Source organism: Periophthalmus magnuspinnatus, chromosome 14 (assembly GCF_009829125.3).
Source record: "Periophthalmus magnuspinnatus isolate fPerMag1 chromosome 14, fPerMag1.2.pri, whole genome shotgun sequence".
Taxonomy (NCBI): domain Eukaryota; kingdom Metazoa; phylum Chordata; class Actinopteri; order Gobiiformes; family Gobiidae; genus Periophthalmus; species Periophthalmus magnuspinnatus.
This window is the reverse complement of record NC_047139.1, coordinates 3,452,594-3,471,082: the sequence shown is the minus strand read 5'-3', so window position 1 is coordinate 3,471,082 and position 18,489 is coordinate 3,452,594. Positions and strand designations below refer to the sequence as shown.

The 18,489-nt window shown below is 43.3% G+C and overlaps 1 protein-coding gene across 2 annotated transcripts in view; it reads left to right on the top strand.

Moving 5' to 3' along the window:
* The window catches only part of LOC117381576 (polypeptide N-acetylgalactosaminyltransferase 10-like), a 131,084-nt gene that overhangs the window by 96,478 nt on the left and 16,117 nt on the right, over nucleotides 1-18,489 (top strand). For both annotated transcript variants that reach the window (XR_008648940.1, XM_055226636.1), the window contains exons 5-8: nucleotides 7,039-7,224; nucleotides 12,300-12,483; nucleotides 14,793-14,910; nucleotides 18,197-18,304. Coding sequence is in view for 1 of the 2 variants with exons in the window: in XM_055226636.1 (XP_055082611.1) it covers nucleotides 7,039-7,224; nucleotides 12,300-12,483; nucleotides 14,793-14,910; nucleotides 18,197-18,304 (596 nt within the window). In the remaining variant the exon portion in view is untranslated. The remainder of the gene's footprint in view (nucleotides 1-7,038; nucleotides 7,225-12,299; nucleotides 12,484-14,792; nucleotides 14,911-18,196; nucleotides 18,305-18,489) is intronic.

Sequence of the window (18,489 nt, the reverse complement as noted above, 5' to 3'; positions counted from 1 at the left end):
TATCAGGAGCGTGATGTTCCGGGGTGTGGCTTTAAAGCGTGTCTGTCAGGTGTTTGTGTCGCTTAAACGTGAGACATTACGCACAGTCGTCTTTAAATGAGGTTTTGGACGTGTTTAAATGTGTTCACTCGTCGTTAAGTTACTCAGAGTTGTTGTATTTCTCTGTGTGTTTGAGCAGATTTGTGTCGTCTGGTGTGTGAGGTTTGTAAAGTTCACCTGTCCCCGCCCACAGCTCTGAACTTAAGCCCAGGTATTAAAAAAAAACAAAAAAAAACAAGACTCCAGGTGATACGTGTGTGTGTTTGTGTGTGTGGATGATCAGCTCTGAGTGCTGTGTGTGTGTGGATAAGTTGTGTGTGTGTGTGTCTCTGTGTGTGGGGGTGTGTGTGTGTATGATCTATGTCTGTGTACGTGTGTGCGGATGAGCTGTCTGTGTATGTGTGCGTCTCTGTATCTCTGTGTGTATTTGCGTGTATGTCTGTGTGTCTGTGCGTCTGTGTGTGTCTGTCTTTGTGTGTGTGTTTCTGTGTGTGTGTGTCTCTGTGGGGGTGTGTGTGTCTGTGTCTTTGTGTGTGTGTGTTGTGTTTTCTTTTGACTTGTGTGTGTGTCTCTGTGTCTTTGTGTGTGTGTTTCTGTGTGTGTCTGTGCGTCTGTGTGTGTGTGTTGTGTTTTCTATTGATTTGTGTCTGTGTGTGTGTCTTTGTGTCTGTGTGTGTCTTTGTGTCTTTGTGTGCGTCTGTGTGTGTGTTGTGTTTCATATTGACTTGTGTGTGTTTCCTGAGGCTCACACTGACACGTGTCATTGCGGCTCTTTCAAACTCGCTGCATCAGAGTTTAGAACAGACTGATGCAAAAATCACCTCAATGTGAAAAGCCCCACTGCGTAACTTTTATCCCAAAAATAGACAAAAAGTAAAAGATTTTGTTTGTTGTTTGTTTTGTTTTTTATTTGGAGAAACATGCAAACTTTCTCTGAACACCTCCAAAAAACTGATTTGTATTTGTCCTGAAGAGTGGCCTGTTGTTGGAAATGTTGTTCCTTTCACTTTAATATTCCGCAGTGTGGCTTTAAATGTATCTCCACAGAGAATCATCGTCTCCACACAGACGTCACCTCTTGGCCTAGAATGTTCCACAGTTTGCCTTTAAACATGTTTCAGTCTATATCCTTACATGTTTTTATTGCTAAAGAAATGCCTTGAAAATCATGCATTCTTCTGGGATCACCTCTGCACAGATCTGACCAGTAACTTTGTCTTGTGGGGCACGTTTGTTTCCATGGAGATAATGAGTTCAATATCCGACTGCAAATGTTTAAAGCAAAACAACAGCATCTAGACAGCATTTAGACCTGGTTTAGTCCATGTTTAGTCCATGTTTAGTCCATGTTTAGTCCTGGTTTAGTCCTGGTTTAGTCCTGGTTTAGTCCTTGTTCAGTCCTGGTTTAGTCCTGGTTTAGTCCTGGTTTAGTCCTTGTTCAGTCCTGGTTTAGTCCTGGTTTAGTCCTGGTTTAGTCCTGGTTTAGTCCATGTTCAGTCCTGGTTTAGTCCATGTTTAGTCCATGTTTAGTCCTGGTTTAGTCCTGGTTTAGTCCTGGTTTAGTCCTGGTTTAGTCCTGGTTTAGTCCTGGTTTAGTCCTTGTTCAGTCCTGGTTTAGTCCTGGTTTAGTCCAGTTTTAGTCCATGTTCAGTCCTTGTTTAGTCCTGGTTTAGTCCATGTTTAGTCCATGTTTAGTCCTGGTTTAGTCCTGGTTTAGTCCAGTTTTAGTCCATGTTCAGTCCTTGTTCAGTCCTGGTTTAGTCCATGTTTAGTCCATGTTTAGTCCTGGTTTAGTCCTGGTTTAGTCCTGGTTTAGTCCTGGTTTAGTCCTTGTTCAGTCCTGGTTTAGTCCTGGTTTAGTCCTGGTTTAGTCCAGTTTTAGTCCATGTTCAGTCCTTGTTTAGTCCTGGTTTAGTCCTGGTTCAGTCCTTGTTTAGTCCTGGTTTAGACCTGGTTTAGTCCTGGTTTAGTCCATGTTTAGTCCTGGTTTAGTCCTGGTTTAGTCCTGGTTTAGTCCATGTTTAGTCCATGTTTAGTCCTGGTTTAGTCCTGGTTTAGTCCTGGTTTAGTCCTTGTTCAGTCCTGGTTTAGTCCTGGTTTAGTCCTGGTTTAGTCCAGTTTTAGTCCATGTTCAGTCCTTGTTTAGTCCTGGTTTAGTCCTGGTTCAGTCCTTGTTTAGTCCTGGTTTAGTCCTGGTTTAGTCCTGGTTCAGTCCTTGTTTAGTCCTGGTTTAGACCTGGTTTAGTCCTGGTTTAGTCCATGTTTAGTCCTGGTTTAGTCCTTGTTTAGTCCTGGTTTAGTCCTGGTTTAGTCCTTGTTTAGTCCTGGTTCAGTCCTTGTTTAGTCCTGGTTTAGTCCCGGTTTAGTCCCGGTTTAGTCCCGGTTTAGTCCTTGTTTAGTCCCGGTTCAGTCCTTGTTTAGTCCTGGTTTAGTCCTGGTTTAGTCCTGGTTTAGTCCTGGTTTAGTCCCGGTTCAGTCCCTGTTTAGTCCTTGTTTAGTCCTGGTTTAGTCCTGGTTTAGTCCTGGTTTAGTCCTGGTTTAGTCCCGGTTCAGTCCCTGTTTAGTCCTTGTTTAGTCCTGGTTTAGTCCTGGTTTAGTCCTGGTTTAGTCCCAGTTTAGTCCCGGTTTAGTCCCGGTTTAGTCCTTGTTTATTCCTTGTTTAGTCCTTGTTTAGTCCAGTTTTAGTCCATGTTCAGTCCTTGTTTAGTCCTGGTTTAGTCCTGGTTTAGTCCTTGTTTAGTCCTGGTTTAGTCCTTGTTTAGTCCAGTTTTAGTCCATGTTCAGTCCTTGTTTAGTCCTGGTTTAGTCCTGGTTTAGTCCCAGATTAGTCCCGGTTTAGTCCTTGTTTAGTCCTGGTTTAGTCCTGGTTTAGTCCTTGTTTAGTCCTGGTTCAGTCCTTGTTTAGTCCTGGTTTAGTCCTGGTTTAGTCCCGGTTTAGTCCCGGTTTAGTCCCGGTTTAGTCCCGGTTTAGTCCCGGTTTAGTCCCGGTTTAGTCCTTGTTTAGTCCCGGTTCAGTCCTTGTTTAGTCCTGGTTTAGTCCTGGTTTAGTCCTGGTTTAGTCCTGGTTTAGTCCCGGTTCAGTCCCTGTTTAGTCCTTGTTTAGTCCTGGTTTAGTCCTGGTTTAGTCCTGGTTTAGTCCTGGTTTAGTCCCAGTTTAGTCCCAGTTTAGTCCCAGTTTAGTCCCGGTTTAGTCCTTGTTTATTCCTTGTTTAGTCCTTGTTTAGTCCAGTTTTAGTCCATGTTCAGTCCTTGTTTAGTCCTGGTTTAGTCCTGGTTTAGTCCTTGTTTAGTCCTGGTTTAGTCCTTGTTTAGTCCAGTTTTAGTCCATGTTCAGTCCTTGTTTAGTCCTGGTTTAGTCCTGGTTTAGTCCTTGTTTAGTCCTGGTTTAGTCCTGGTTTAGTCCTTGTTTAGTCCTGGTTTAGTCCTTGTTTAGTCCAGTTTTAGTCCATGTTCAGTCCTTGTTTAGTCCTGGTTTAGTCCTGGTTTAGTCCCGGTTTAGTCCTTGTTTATTCCTTGTTTAGTCCTTGTTTAGTCCAGTTTTAGTCCATGTTCAGTCCTTGTTTAGTCCTGGTTTAGTCCTGGTTTAGTCCTTGTTTAGTCCTGGTTTAGTCCTTGTTTAGTCCAGTTTTAGTCCATGTTCAGTCCTTGTTTAGTCCTGGTTTAGTCCTGGTTTAGTCCCGGTTTAGTCCTTGTTTATTCCTTGTTTAGTCCTTGTTTAGTCCAGTTTTAGTCCATGTTCAGTCCTTGTTTAGTCCTGGTTTAGTCCTGGTTTAGTCCTTGTTTAGTCCTGGTTTAGTCCTTGTTTAGTCCAGTTTTAGTCCATGTTCAGTCCTTGTTTAGTCCTGGTTTAGTCCTGGTTTAGTCCTTGTTTAGTCCTGGTTTAGTCCTGGTTTAGTCCTTGTTTAGTCCTGGTTTAGTCCTTGTTTAGTCCAGTTTTAGTCCATGTTCAGTCCTTGTTTAGTCCTGGTTTAGTCCTGGTTCAGTCCTTGTTTAGTCCATGTTTAGTCCTGGTTTAGTCCTGGTTTAGTCCTTGTTTAGTCCTTGTTTTAGTCCTGGTTTAGTCCTGGTTTAGTCCTTGTTTAGTCCTGGTTTAGTCCTTGTTTAGTCCAGTTTTAGTCCATGTTCAGTCCTTGTTTAGTCCTGGTTTAGTCCTGGTTCAGTCCTTGTTTAGTCCATGTTTAGTCCATGTTTAGTCCTGGTTTAGTCCTGTTTTAGTCCTGGTTTAGTCCTGGTTTAGTCCTAATTCCCTCCACGTTTTCTCTTCTTTATAAAAACCGTCTTTATTTCTTCTTTTCCTCAATAATCCTTCTGTTTAGTTTTAGTTTCAAACCCATTTGGCTCAAACTCTTCCGTCGCTTCAGTTTGACGACTTCAACTCTACGACTGAGCTGTAAAAACGCGGAGTCGGTTTCGTCGGCCACATTATCCGAGCGTGGTGTTTTTTCCCTGCGTCGCGTTTAAATCCGAGTCCCTCCATTTGATCCAAAATCGTTTCCTTTCTGCACAATTGTCGTCTTTTTGTCTCGGGGGGGCAATCTTGGATACAGATGTTTTTTCCGAGCGTCCCGTGAAGCCAGGAAAAACGCGGTTATGTTTATCGCCGCCGGCAGTTTGTTTCTGTGGTGGCAGATGTCTCTTGTAATAGCGACACATTAAACTAACTTCATTTCGCGTTTGATCCTTTTGGAAGAAACACAAAACCGCACTTTTTATTACGCACATTAGTTAGGGCTGGCGTTTCCGTGGTGTTTCAGAACTGGCGCTGGGTTTTTCTCCTGGCTCGTTCCGCGGTTTTATCTGTAGGAGCGCGCGCGGCGTTCTTCCGAAAAGCCCGTTACGCGGAGATCATCGGGAGACGGCGATTACTTTTAATGTCGCCAAAGGAGCAAATCGTAATTTAAACGTTTTAGGCTGTTCCTTCGCGTCAGATAAAAGGATTTGTGCTTGATTTTATGGATTGTAAATGTAAAAAAAATGTCGTAAAAGAGCGTAAAGGGGACGTGTTTTTACGCCGTTAACGTCACTTGTCTGTAATACACTAAAGCACGTGTGTCAAACTCGAGGCCCGGGGGCCAAATGCGGCCCGCCACGTCATTTTATGTGGCCCTCGAGAAGATAAATTAAAAGGCGTGACTGTCATTTTAAAATCAGTCTGTGCTGCTTTAACGTTTGCACTGATAATAAACTAATGAGATTTTCCCAACAAGTGGAACTGAGAAATATTTGCAAATAATCATCACAAAATGTTCAGGAAAAGGAAAATTGTCGGCGTGGAAGGAAGTTTGGAGGAAGAAAAGTGAAGGTGAAGACAAGTTTGTGCTTTGAGGAGAAAAACCTGTGTGTTTTTTTGTGTTTTGAGGCGAGGTCGGTACAGTCTACGACGACATTTTGACTCCAAACACGGAGCTACGTACGCAAAAGTGAGTCTGCGAGAAAAACAACAAACTGTCCAATAATTAAAAGTCTGTAAAAGGACGAATTTGACGCAGAGCTGAAGGTTCTGACCAGATACACACTTTTAAAAATGTCAGTTTATCACAGAAACCGTCATTTAACAAGTTAAAAAAGTAATTACATTTATTTTACATGACATTTGTTTACATTTAGTGACATTTACTCTGCCGCACAGTCACATCTGGCCCTCGATGGCGGCCATTTTGCTGACGTGGCCCTCGGCGAGAATGAGTTTGACGCCGCTGCTCTAAAGGAATATAAAAGAAAACTACCTACGGCTAAAGATGCACTGTGTAACTCGGTGGAGAATCTGCCAGCTGTTTGTCTCCATGGAGATGATATTGCTGTGCCTGGAATGTTCCGCTGTATGGCATTAAACTGTTGAGCGCGCCTGAATATAAGCCGCACCCGCTAAATTTGAAAAGAAAATACATTTTGTCCATCTATGCCCTAATTTCCTCCACGTATTGACTGTATAAAAACTGTCTTTATTTCTTCTTCTTTATTTCTTCTTCTTTATTTCTTCTTTTCCCCAATCATCCCTCTGTTTATTTTTAGTTTTAGCACCTGAATATAAGCCGCATTTTACGAATATGTTGTAATGTTAAAGTTAGATATTTACTGTATTTTCCAGAGTATAAGTCCCATTCGCCCAAAAAAAAAAGCATAATAATGAAGAAAAAAACCAACATATTTCACATATAAGTCGCACCCTCAGAAAAACTATGAAAAAAAAGTGCGATTTATAGTCCGGAAAATATGGTACACAGAAAGACGGTACACGGAGGGTTTTTGAGTTTTGATTTAAGACGCGTTTTTTTTTCAAACTGCGCCTGAAAATCAGCCCCAACGCGACATCAACGTAATGGACACACCTGCAGGATTAGAAATTATTATTATTATCATTATTATTATTATTATTATTTCCTCTGAAGCTTTTGTCGTCTTTTTACATCGACTAAATTCTTCCCGCTGCCGCCTCCAACGTCGCGCCATCGATTCATTTAAGCCAAACTTACGTGCAGTGGCTCCATTTCCTTCTTTTTGACGCCAGATCCATTGACTTTATCGTAAAAGAGTGCGCGCGATCGGCAAATTGACAGTTCAAAATCAAAACTAGCGTATTCTTCAGCGCGTAATCTTGCCCCGCGTCTGTCTCACTTTCGCGTTTACTGCTAGAGAGCGCCCCACGGTGGACGTTAGCCCGAAAAATCTATAAATTAGCTGCGTCGTTGTATAAGCCGCAGGGGGAAAAAGTCAGAAATTTACGGTAACTATCTCAATGACGACAAGCAGTTTTTACGCCACCCGGACCTGTTTGTCAAGCTGTTTTTTTTACATTTAAAGTAGTATACAACATAGATTTTAATGCCATACTGTGGAACATTTCAGGCAATATACCCTGCAATCTGAAAATCAACATCTAATATATATTTTTTTTTACCATGGATGAAAAAATATGTCCACTTTTTGGCTTTGATCGGTCCTTCTACCGTCTAAGCACAGCATTTTTTTTTGTTAATTTTATTGTCTGTGTGTCCCCAGAACACCTGAAGGGGGCGCTGGAGGAGTACATGGTGCGTTTTCCTAAAGTGCGTATCCTGAGGACGAAGAAGAGAGAGGGTCTGATCCGGACGCGACTCCTCGGAGCCGCCGCCGCCAAAGGACAAGTCATCACTTTCCTCGACTCCCACTGCGAGGCCAACGTCAACTGGCTCCCCCCGCTGCTCGGTGAGAGAACTGCAACTCGCTACTCGAACGACGATATGTCATTTTCTAAAAGGTTTTATAAATGATCACTGCTACGGCGATAACTACAGGAAGTGGTTAGGACGTAATCAAAGTCTCTTCACTGTCGACTGGCTCCCCCTGCTGCTCGGTGAGAGAACTGCAACTCGCTATTCGAACAACGATACATCTCCTAGCATTGTAATTATTTTATTGATGAGTTTATAAACGTGTGTCGCTACTTTTTAGAGGCCAGAGCGGAGTTTTGCTGTCACTGTTATGCTAGCAAACATTAGCAAGCTAACGGCACACTTCCTGGTTCACGGACGCGTGCATGGCATGTCTCACTTTTACCGTAACAGCTGCTTATACAACGTATTCAACTCCATGTAAAAACACGTAGAGACGCTTTAATGAATTGAATTGAGACTTTGCAGTTTGACATTCCCTGTGGGTGATGCTAACTGGAGGCACTGCTCTGTCTGAAGTTCTGTTAGACTTTAATCTGATTTTATTATTATTTTGAACACAATCTGACTAGAAATTGCGTAAAAGCCGGAACTACAACAGGTGATCTGATTCGTGCCGTTAAACAAGTCGCTCTCAAATAACATTACAGTCACAAGCTAGCATTAGCATTAGCATTAGCCAACAGTTTTTCAGTTAGTCATAATCATGTTTTTGTTGAAAATTAAACTATAAACTCTCAGATTGATCACAGGCCCATCCATTTAGTATTTTTCAGACCATCTTAAAACGTTTTTTGACTGTGTTTGCTGAACGTTTCACCGTAGAGACACATGTAGAGTGCCCCCAGTGTGAGCAGAGTGGTATAAACGGGGAGCTTGATAGAGACGCCGTACAGTTTTGATGGACTTTTGTGTGATAATATTGATAGAGCGGGTCCTGTTTAGTCTTCAGTGCTACTTTCTGTTTTTTGTGTTTTTTTCAACTTTTTTCTCAACTTTTCTTCACAAACTGCCACTTGTCTCCTGCAAAACTATTTACCACAGTTATTTGATAGATTTGATAGTTAGGGAACCGTACCGGCTGTTTAAAGACGACGCACCATCTGCTCGTACATATGACATTAAACTTTTACATTTATTTTATTCAGTGTGTTTATTGTTTTAAGAAATGCCTTGAAAATACATGTAGTCTCCTGGGATTGTCTCTCCAAAGATCTGACCAGTAACTTTGCCAGGTGGGGTACATGCTTGTCTCCATGGTGATGATGATAATGTTAACTCTGTACCATTTTTGATGTTGTGCAGTGTTTCTTGTGATTCGACTGGTCCCGATCACACAGAGGTTTATTTAAATATGACCTTATTACATAAAAAATACAAAAATGTCCCCACTTTGGCAAAGAAAATGTACACACAAAATGTACTGTACAAAATGTACAAAATGTACAAACTGCACTTCCATAAACTGAACGATAAATGTATACAGCACAAAGTACTTCAAAGTCCAGGTTTAGTCCAGGTTTAGTCCCGGTTTAGTCCTGGTTTAGTCCTAGTTTAGTCCTAGTTTAGTCCTTGTTTAGTCCTTGTTTTGTCCTGGTTTAGTCCTGGTTTAGTCCTGGTTTAGTCCTGGTTTAGTCCTGGTTTAGTCCTGGTTTAGTCCTGGTTTAGTCCTGGTTTAATCCTGGTTTAGTCCTGGTTTAATCTTCTTTCTTCTGTAAAACTATATAAATATTTCCTCTGTGTTTTTGATCGATTCTTCCGTCGTTGCCTTTGCTCCTTTTGAACTTCACAAACTCTCAGCTCGTCTTTGTCGCTTAAAATCCCCAGAAATGACGTTTACAAAATGCTCTGAAAAGCGTCTGCGCGTGCGAACCAGGCGGACGGATAAATCCACGCTTTTCACATTCGGCCTCACATTTGAATCTCAAGTCTCTCTCGAGTGGAGCGGCGTCGGGTTTTAGAGGGTGAGAAAAGGCCACGGCAGTTTGAAGTGTCACTGAAGCACCGTCAGACACAAGTGCTGCTCCAGTTTGAGGTTTAGGGCAGAACGACGGAGATGTGTGGATATAAACCGGAGTGTGGAAGTGCGGTCCATATAAGCTCTACGGCTGGGAGAGCTGCACGACGTGGAGCGACATTCCAATCCCATCCACTTTATTTACATCGCACATTTCACAAACAAATGCAGTTTCCAAAGTGCTGCACAAATACATAAACAACAACAACTAATTAAGTAAATCAACGTTTAGACTAGAATCAAATAGCAAAATTAAAATAATAATAAATAAAATAATAATAATAATAATAAATAATAATAGTAATAATAATAATAATAATAAATAATAGTAATAATAATAAATAATAGTAATAATAGTAATAATAATAATAATAATAATAATAATAAATAATAGTAATAATAATAATAATAATAAATAATAGTAATAATAATAATAATAATAATAATAATAATAATAATAATAAATATGTGTATAAAAGCAATAAAACAATTACCAATAAAACAATAAAATCTAATAAAACAAGCAAGTAAGACATTAACACGTCTATAATCATCACTACTACTTAAAATATATAATTTCACGTATTTAGTGAGATCCAGAGTAAACTTGTTGCTTGTTTTTTACACTTTATTTATCTGATTAACTGTTAATATCTTACGTTAACAAACCAGACACGTGTTCAGTTCTGTCTGTGCTTCATGTCGCTGAATAAATATAGATGTGTTACGTTAGCGTGTTGTTCTATATTTTATTATTATTATTATTATTATTAGAACTTGACTTTAAAGATAAAATGTCTGTTATTGGGCTCAGATTTTGTAAAATAAATTAGCTGCAAAAATGCGACTTATATGTTTTTTTCTTCATTATTATGCATTTTTTGGCTGTTGCGACTTATACTCCAGAGCGACTTATATTAATGTGCATTAGTCCAGTTTTCCATGTACTTGAAATATTTAGTAGAAAAGTAACACACTCCAGACTGAAACTGCATTCAGGCTTTATTAAAAAGTATTAAAATACACTTTAAACATCAAAAATACTTTCTTATTCTACTATTATAATACGACTTATCCTCCAGTGCGACTTATATGTTTTTTCTTCATTATTATGTATTTTTTCGTGCAACTTATACTCCAGAAAATACAGTAGTTTATAGTCGCAGCTGTACAAATTGTTAAGTTTGCAGAGTAGTGGTAGTAGTAGTAGTAGTATGCAGAGTAGTGGTAGTAGTAGTAGTTTGCAGAGTAGAGGTAGTAGTAGTAGTTTGCAGAGTAGTGGTAGTAGTAGTAGTTTGCAGAGTAGTGGTAGTAGTAGTAGTTTGCAGAGTAGTAGTAGTAGTAGTAGTTTGCAGAGTAGTGGTAGTAGTAGTAGTTTGCAGAGTAGAGGTAGTAGTAGTAGTTTGCAGAGTAGTGGTAGTAGTAGTAGTTTGCAGAGTAGAGGTAGTAGTAGTAGTTTGCAGAGTAGTGGTAGTAGTAGTAGTTTGCAGAGTAGTAGTAGTAGTTTGCAGAGTAGTGGTAGTAGTAGTAGTTTGCAGAGTAGTAGTAGTAGTAGTAGTTTGCAGAGTAGTAGTAGTAGTTTGCAGAGTAGTAGTAGTAGTTTGCAGAGTAGTAGTAGTAGTTTGCAGAGTAGTAGTAGTAGTAGTAGTTTGCAGAGTAGTAGTAGTAGTTTGCAGAGTAGTAGTAGTAGTAGTAGTTTGCAGAGTAGTGGTAGTAGTAGTAGTTTGCAGAGTAGTGGTAGTAGTAGTAGTTTGTAGAGTAGTAGTAGTAGTAGTAGTTTGCAGAGTAGTAGTAGTAGTTTGCAGAGTAGTAGTAGTAGTTTGCAGAGTAGTAGTAGTAGTTTGCAGAGTAGTAGTAGTAGTAGTAGTTTGCAGAGTAGTAGTAGTAGTTTGCAGAGTAGTAGTAGTAGTTTGCAGAGTAGTAGTAGTAGTTTGCAGAGTAGTGGTAGTAGTAGTAGTTTGCAGAGTAGAGGTAGTAGTAGTAGTTTGCAGAGTAGTAGTAGTAGTAGTAGTAGTAGTAGTAGTTTGCAGAGTAGTAGTAGTAGTAGTTTGCAGAGTAGTAGTAGTAGTAGTAGTAGTAGTTTGCAGAGTAGAGGTAGTACTGGTGGTTTGTAAAGTGCCCATAGACTGTTTATATAAATGGACGTCGCTAACCTGCTAGCCGCCGCGCTCCAAACAGGAAGTGAGCGTGTGCGCACTTCTGGCTCCATCGACTCTGGCTCCAATTCTCTTTCTATTGAAAAACTGCTGCTGTCAGACTCGTCATTTTGCTCTTAAATGTTCGTATTAACCCTCTACATGATCCTGGGGTTTTTATTTCACTATTTTGTCCGTAAATCAAGACATGAACATTAATAACAGACAAATCAGGCGCCTTCTTTCATTGAGGTCGCTCCCACTAGCGTTAGCAACAGGTTTGATTGACAGCGTTGCTAAGCACTCGCTCCCTACTAAACCAGTGTTGCAGGCAGAAAGAGGCGTTACCTTCAACATCCTCGCTCTGGATTGGCCCTTTGGTTGCTATGATACTCGCTGTCGGAATTCAAAATATGAAACTGCGCTCCCAATTCGCCGCTATAACCGCTCCGGCCTCGATTAGCTTCATTTGACCGGATCTGAACGCTGTGGGCGACGTCACGCTCACTCAGTCGCTTCTGTACGCAGTCTGTGGTTGTTCCTGTCTCCATGGCGATGTTGGTGCTGTTCCTCTAATGCTAAAATCCGTAGCGTGGCATTAAACTTTTAACCAAGTACAGGTGTTTTTAATGTTTCAAAATGCAAAGGATCGGGGCTGCCACTCCACAGATAAGACTTCTAATTTGGTCTGGTGGTGTCTCCATGGAGATAAGACAAGCTTATTGCCAAGAGAGACAAGTGACAGGTCAGATCTGCGTAAGAATGCATGTATTTTCAAGGTTTTTAGCTTAAAAAAACAACTATAATTGTTTAGATTGATGTTTGTTGCAGTGCTGTGGAACATTCTAGACCAAAGGAACATATCTATGAATAAATGAAATGTTACATAATGAAGCTTTAACACATTTCCGCGTCTTTCTCGTGACGCCGTTTCTGCGTGTGTTCGCTGGTTTTCAGATCGCATCGCCACGAACAGAAAAACCATCGTGTGTCCCATGATCGACGTCATCGACCACGACAACTTCGGCTACGAGACTCAGGCCGGAGACGCCATGAGGGGAGCGTTCGACTGGGAGATGTACTACAAACGGATCCCCATCCCGTCGGAGCTGCAGCCGGACGACCCCAGCGAGCCGTTCGAGTGAGTCACATGGGTCTGTGGGTTTGTTGAGACGTAAATGTGTCGTCACGTAATTATTTTTTTTAAATCAGACCTATTGTAGTATTATAGTCCTGGTTTAGTCCTGGTTTAGTCCTGGTTTAGTCCTGGTTTAGTCCTGGTTTAGTCTTGTTTTAGTCCTGGTTTAGTCTTGTTTTAGTCCTGGTTTAGTCCTGGTTTAGTCCTGGTTTAGTCCTGGTTTAGTCCTGGTTTAATCCTGGTTTAGTCCTGGTTTAGTCCTGGTTTAGTCCTGGTTTAGTATTGTTTTAGTCCTGGTTTAGTCCTGGTTTAGTCCTAGTTTAGTCCTGGTTTAGTCCTGGTTTAGTCCTGGTTTAATCCCGGTTTAGTCCTGGTTTAGTCCTAGTTTAGTCTTGTTTTAGTCCTGGTTTAGTCCTGGTTTAGTCCTGGTTAAGTCTTGGTTTAGTCCTGGTTTAGTCTTGTTTTAGTCTTGTTTTAGTCTTGGTTTAGTCCTGGTTTAGTCTTGTTTTAGTCCTGGTTTAGTCCTGGTTTAGTCCTGGTTTAGTCCTGGTTTAGTCCTGGTTTAGTCCTGGTTTAGTCCTGGTTTAGTCCTGGTTTAGTTGATTTTTACCCGTAGAACAGAGATCAGATCAGATCTTTATTCGTCCCACAGTTAAAGAACAGAAGGAAAAAGGGACATACAAAACAAGATAATAGATAAAAAGCTTAAAATAATTAAAAAAATAAACTTAAAAAATAAACTAAAACTAGACTCTGATGTAGTTCTAGTTCACACTTTGATCAAAACAGTGAGAAAAACTCGTCTTTCTGGTGATTTTGTCACATGAATCACAGTCGTGCTCGAGTTAATAGAAATAAGTGACAGACTTGGGAGCGTCGGAGCGTTTGAGATACAGTAGAAAGTTCGACGCGCCGCCAGAAAAGACGCTAGCGACGAAGAAACGGAGTGACCCGCCGTCCAAATCAATGCCCCTCCAGTGAAAGAGCGAGCGCCTCTGCCCCGACGCCCATCAGCCCAAATCCAATTTACACACAAAGATTTCCATTTTCTGTCGGACCGACGCCGGCGCAGAGGGGCGGAGAGAGAGAGGGATGAGGGGGCGGAGAGAGAGAGGGATGAGGGGGCGGAAGAGAGAGAGGGATGGATGAGGAGGCAGAGAGAGAGGGATGGATGAGGGGGCAGAGAGAGAGGGATGGATGAGGGGGCAGAGAGAGAGAGAGGGATGGACGCTGGGACGACGGGGATGGACACTGCAAAAACTGAAAATAATAATATAGTAGAGAAATAATATGGATCTAATCTGTTTCTTCTCGTTTACACGTCTAATTCTGTAATATTCAATGTTTTTCTGACTCGTTTTTACTCATTTTCTAACAAAAAAAACGCTATTTTTTCTGTTTAGACTTTAGGTAGTTGTTGAATAAAAGTCCCACGTTCGCTGAAGCCAGAGACTGCGTAAAAAAGACGAGTCAAATGAAGCTAATCGAGGCTAGCAGTTATAGCGGCTAATCTGGAGCCGAGTTTCATATTTGGAATTACGACCACGAGTGTCATAGCAACTAAAGAGCCAATCAGGAGCGAGGATGTTCAAGGTAAAGCTTCACTGGTGTAACAGGGAGCAGGCGCTTAGCAACGCTGTCAATCAAACCTGTCGCTAACGCTAACAGGAGTGAGATCGGAGAAAGACGTCGCCCGATTTGTTTGTTATTAATGTTTATATTTGGGTTTACAGTGTCTCACAGTGTGTCCTCTGTGCAGTTGTGTGTCTGTTGTGTGTCTCACAGTGTGTCCTCTGTGCAGTTGTGTGTTTGTTGTGTGTCTGTTGTGTGTCTCACAGTGTGTCCTGTGTCTGTTGTGTGTCTGTTGTGTGTTGTGTGTCTCACAGTGTGTCCTCTGTGCAGTTGTGTGTCTGTTGTGTGTCTCACAGTGTGTCCTCTGTCTGTTGTGTGTCTGTTGTGTGTCTGTTGTGTGTTGTGTGTCTCACAGTGTGTCCTCTGTGCAGTTGTGTGTCTGTTGTGTGTTGTGTGTCTCACAGTGTGTCCTCTGTGCAGTTGTGTGTCTGTTGTGTGTCTCACAGTGTGTCCTCTGTGCAGTTGTGTGTCTGTTGTGTGTCTGTTGTGTGTCTGTTGTGTGTCTGTTGTGTGTCTCACAGTGTGTCCTCTGTGCAGTTGTGTGTCTGTTGTGTGTCTGTTGTGTGTCTCACAGTGTGTCCTCTGTCTGTTGTGTGTCTGTTGTGTGTCTCACAGTGTGTCCTCTGTGCAGTTGTGTGTCTGTTGTGTGTTGTGTGTCTCACAGTGTGTCCTCTGTGCAGGTCTCCGGTGATGGCTGGAGGACTGTTTGCTGTGGACAGGAAGTGGTTCTGGGAGCTGGGAGGATATGACACGGGGCTGGAGATCTGGGGAGGAGAGCAGTACGAGATCTCATTCAAGGTAACGCCCACGGCCCCACAGGAAGTGATGTCACGCAAAACAGGAAGTAGAGCTGAGCGGCTGCACCTCGCACTCTGACCTTTATAAAACCAACACAGTTTGTTATAATCAAATCAAAACTGGACTGTGAGTTTGTGCAAATATTAAAATCACAAAGTTTATTTTTATTTAAATAAAAACTTCAGTGTAAAAACAAAACGACCTTTGACCTTTACGTCTTTACAAACACCAACATAATCATGTCAGAGAAATTACAATTTGTTTTTTCTCTCCCTCTCTTTCTCTCTCTTACTCTGTCTCTCTCTCCCTCTCTCTGCCCTCTCCTTCCCTTGCTCCTCCTCTGTATTCCTCCCTCCCTCTCTCTCTCTCTATATTCTTCTCTCTCTCTCCCTCTCTCTGTATCCCTCCATCCTCAGGCACTTGTTCTTTCTGGTTCTTTCCTCTCTCGTCTGATCCCTCCCTCTCCTTCCCTCTCTCTGTATCCCTCCCTTCCTCTCGCCCTCTGTCTGTATCCCTTCCTCTCTCTCTGCCTTCCCTCTCTCATCTGATCCCCCCTCCCTCTCTCTACCTCTCTCCCCCTCTCCCTCTGTCTGCATCCCTCCATCTGTCCCTCTCTCGTCTGATCCCTCCCCTTCTCTCCCTCCCTCACTCCTTTTCTCCCCCTCTCTCCTCCCTCTGTCTGATCCCTCCCCTTTTCTCCCTCCCTGTCTCCCCCTCTCTCCTCCTCCCTCCCTCTGTATCCCTCCATCCTTGGGCACTTGTTCATGTTGGTTCTTTCCTCTCTCGTCTGATCCCTTCCTCTCCTTCCCTCTCTCTGTATCCCTTCCTCTCTCTCCGCCTTCCCTCTCTCGTCTGATCCCCTCTCCCTCTCTCTCCCTCTCTCCCCCTCTCCCTCTCTTGTCTGCATCCCTCCCTCTCTCCTTCTCTCCCCCTCTCCCTCTGTCTGCATCCCTCCCTCTCTCCCTCTCTCGTCTGATCCCCCCTCTCCCCCTCTTTCCCTCTGTCTGATCCCTCCTCTCCCCCTCTTTCCCTCTGTCTGATCCCTCCCTCTCTCCCCCTCTTTCCCTCTGTCTGATCCCTCCCCTTCTCTCCCTCCCTCTCCCTCCCTCTCTCTCCCTCTCTCCTCCCTCTGTCTGCATCCCTCCCTCTCTCCCCCTCTTTCCCTCTGTCTGATCCCTCCCTCTCTCCCCCTCTTTCCCTCTGTCTGATCCCTCCCTCTCTCCCCCTCTTTCCCTCTGTCTGATCCCTCCCTCTCTCCCCCTCTTTCCCTCTGTCTGATCCCTCCCTCTCTCCCCCTCTTTCCCTCCGTCTGATCCCTCGTTCTTGAGTCCACATTCATCATCTCCAAACCTAAACTTTATTAGATTGGGCCGTTGCCTGTGTTTTTTTTCTCCTTGAGTGATTCTATACGGAGCGTCCATAAACCGTTAGCTCGCGCGGCGCACACACGGCGCATGCTAACGGCGCAGGCGCGGCGCATGCTAACGGTGCACGCGCGGCGCATGCTAACGGCGCTGAAGGGCTGTTGTTATAATTGAATCCTTCTTTGAGTGAATAAAAAGCGGTGGGAGTGTTTTGATTGGCCGTACGGGGACTCGTCATGTGATTCAAGTCGTTTCCTATTCATAAAAATTCACTACTAGATGTAATTTAGCGGCGGCTGTTTTCCCCTCCGCTGCCTCCGCCGTTTCACGCTCCTCTCCGGAGACTGGGAATGCTCAGTGTTTGCAAATAAATTCTCACGTTACAGGACACTGCATTAAATTAACAACCACCATCAAACCCACCGCTGCTGAAACGGGAGACTCCGAGTGTGATTTCATCAGGAAGTGAATGAGCAGCCGGAGTGGAACCGGGAATACTGCGATCCTCAGACCAAACAGGGAGTCTGGGAATACTGCGATCCTCAGACCAAACAGGGAGTCTGGGAATACTGCGATCCTCAGACCAAACAGGGAGTCTGGGAATACTGGGATCCTCAGACCAAACAGGGAGTCTGGGAATACTGCGATCCTAAAAAAACAAACAGGGAGGTCTGGACCAGCCCTGTCAATGTAACTTTAATACTGGAACTTTTAAAACAAGAGAGAGAAGGAGAGAGGGAGGAGGAGAAGGAGAGAGGGAGGAGGAGGAGGAGGAGGAGGAGAGAGAGAGAGAGAGAGAGGGAGGAGGAGAAGAGGAGGTGCCAGGAGAAGAGAGGGATGGAGGAGGAGAGAGAGAGGTAGAGAGGAGGAGAGTGGGAGAGAGAGAGAGAGAGAGGGAGGAGGAGAAGAGGAGGTGGCAGGAGAAGAGAGGGATGGAGGAGGAGAGAGAGAGGTAGAGAGGAGGAGAGAGGAGAGGGAGAAGAGGAGGAGAGAGGGAGGGAGACGGAAAAGGAAAGAGAGCAGGAGAAGGAAGAGGAGAGAAGAAGGAGGTGAGATGGAGAGAGAGGGATAGAGGAGGAGAGAGGGATGAGGAGAGAGGGAGGAGAGTGGGAGAGAGAGGGGGGAAGAGGAGAAGAGGAGATGGGAGGAGGACAGAGGAACGGAGGAGGAGACAGAGGTAGAGAGCAGGAGAGAGGGATGAGGAGAGGAAGAAGAGAGAGGAGAGAGGAATGAGGAGGAGGAGCGAGGGAGGAGTTGAGAGGGAGAGAGAGGGGGGAAGGAGGAGAGAGGCGGAGGAGAGGAAGGAGAGAGAGATGGATGAGGAAGGAGGAGAGGGAGGAAACCGAACATGAAATCTGGAGCAGCCCTGTCTCCATTTTGAAGTTTGATCCATCACTAAATATAAACACGAAACAATAATAATAAAACTAATTTACACTGACACAAAAATCCAAGAGCAGAATTAAACCACAAAATCTGTTCTAAATCTACAAGTTAAAAAAGAGCGAGCTGCAGTAAATAAACAGAATGAAACACTTTACGTTTATATTTAGTCTGTGGTACTTCACTTACATCTGTACAAACGATAAATATTCACCCCAAAATATATGATTCCAGTTTGATAAATCCAACGAGAAGTCGATATAACGGCCGCCGCGATGCTAACGCCCAACGTGAATTAGCTTTAGCTGCCGTGAGAGTGTCCGAATATCCAGTTGGTGCCAAAATAAAGCTCTCAAAATGTCCCACAATGCACCTGTCCAACGCACAAACACACATTCTCAACAACGACTACGCCAAAACAAAAGACGGGACAAAAATCGAGATAAAACTGACGGTAAAATCAAACGAAACTGCAGAGAAAGTCTTGTAGCGTAGTTTGAGAAATGCTAACGATGCTAACACCTTTCGTCCCGCTGCAGGTTTGGATGTGCGGAGGCCGAATGGAGGACATCCCCTGCTCCAGAGTGGGACACATCTACAGGAAGTACGTCCCGTATAAAGTCCCAGGAGGAGTCAGTCTGGCCCGTGTAAGTGTCACACAGTATAACGCCATTAAAACGGGTCAAACGTACAAATATATGTCATGTTTTATCCACTGTTTTGACAGGTTTAGTCCTCGTTTAGTGCTGACGGATCATTTCTGAACTGCTCGAAATTATCGTCCAAAAAAATGAATCGGAAAAGCCGTTTTTTGTCATTGTCAGACTCATCC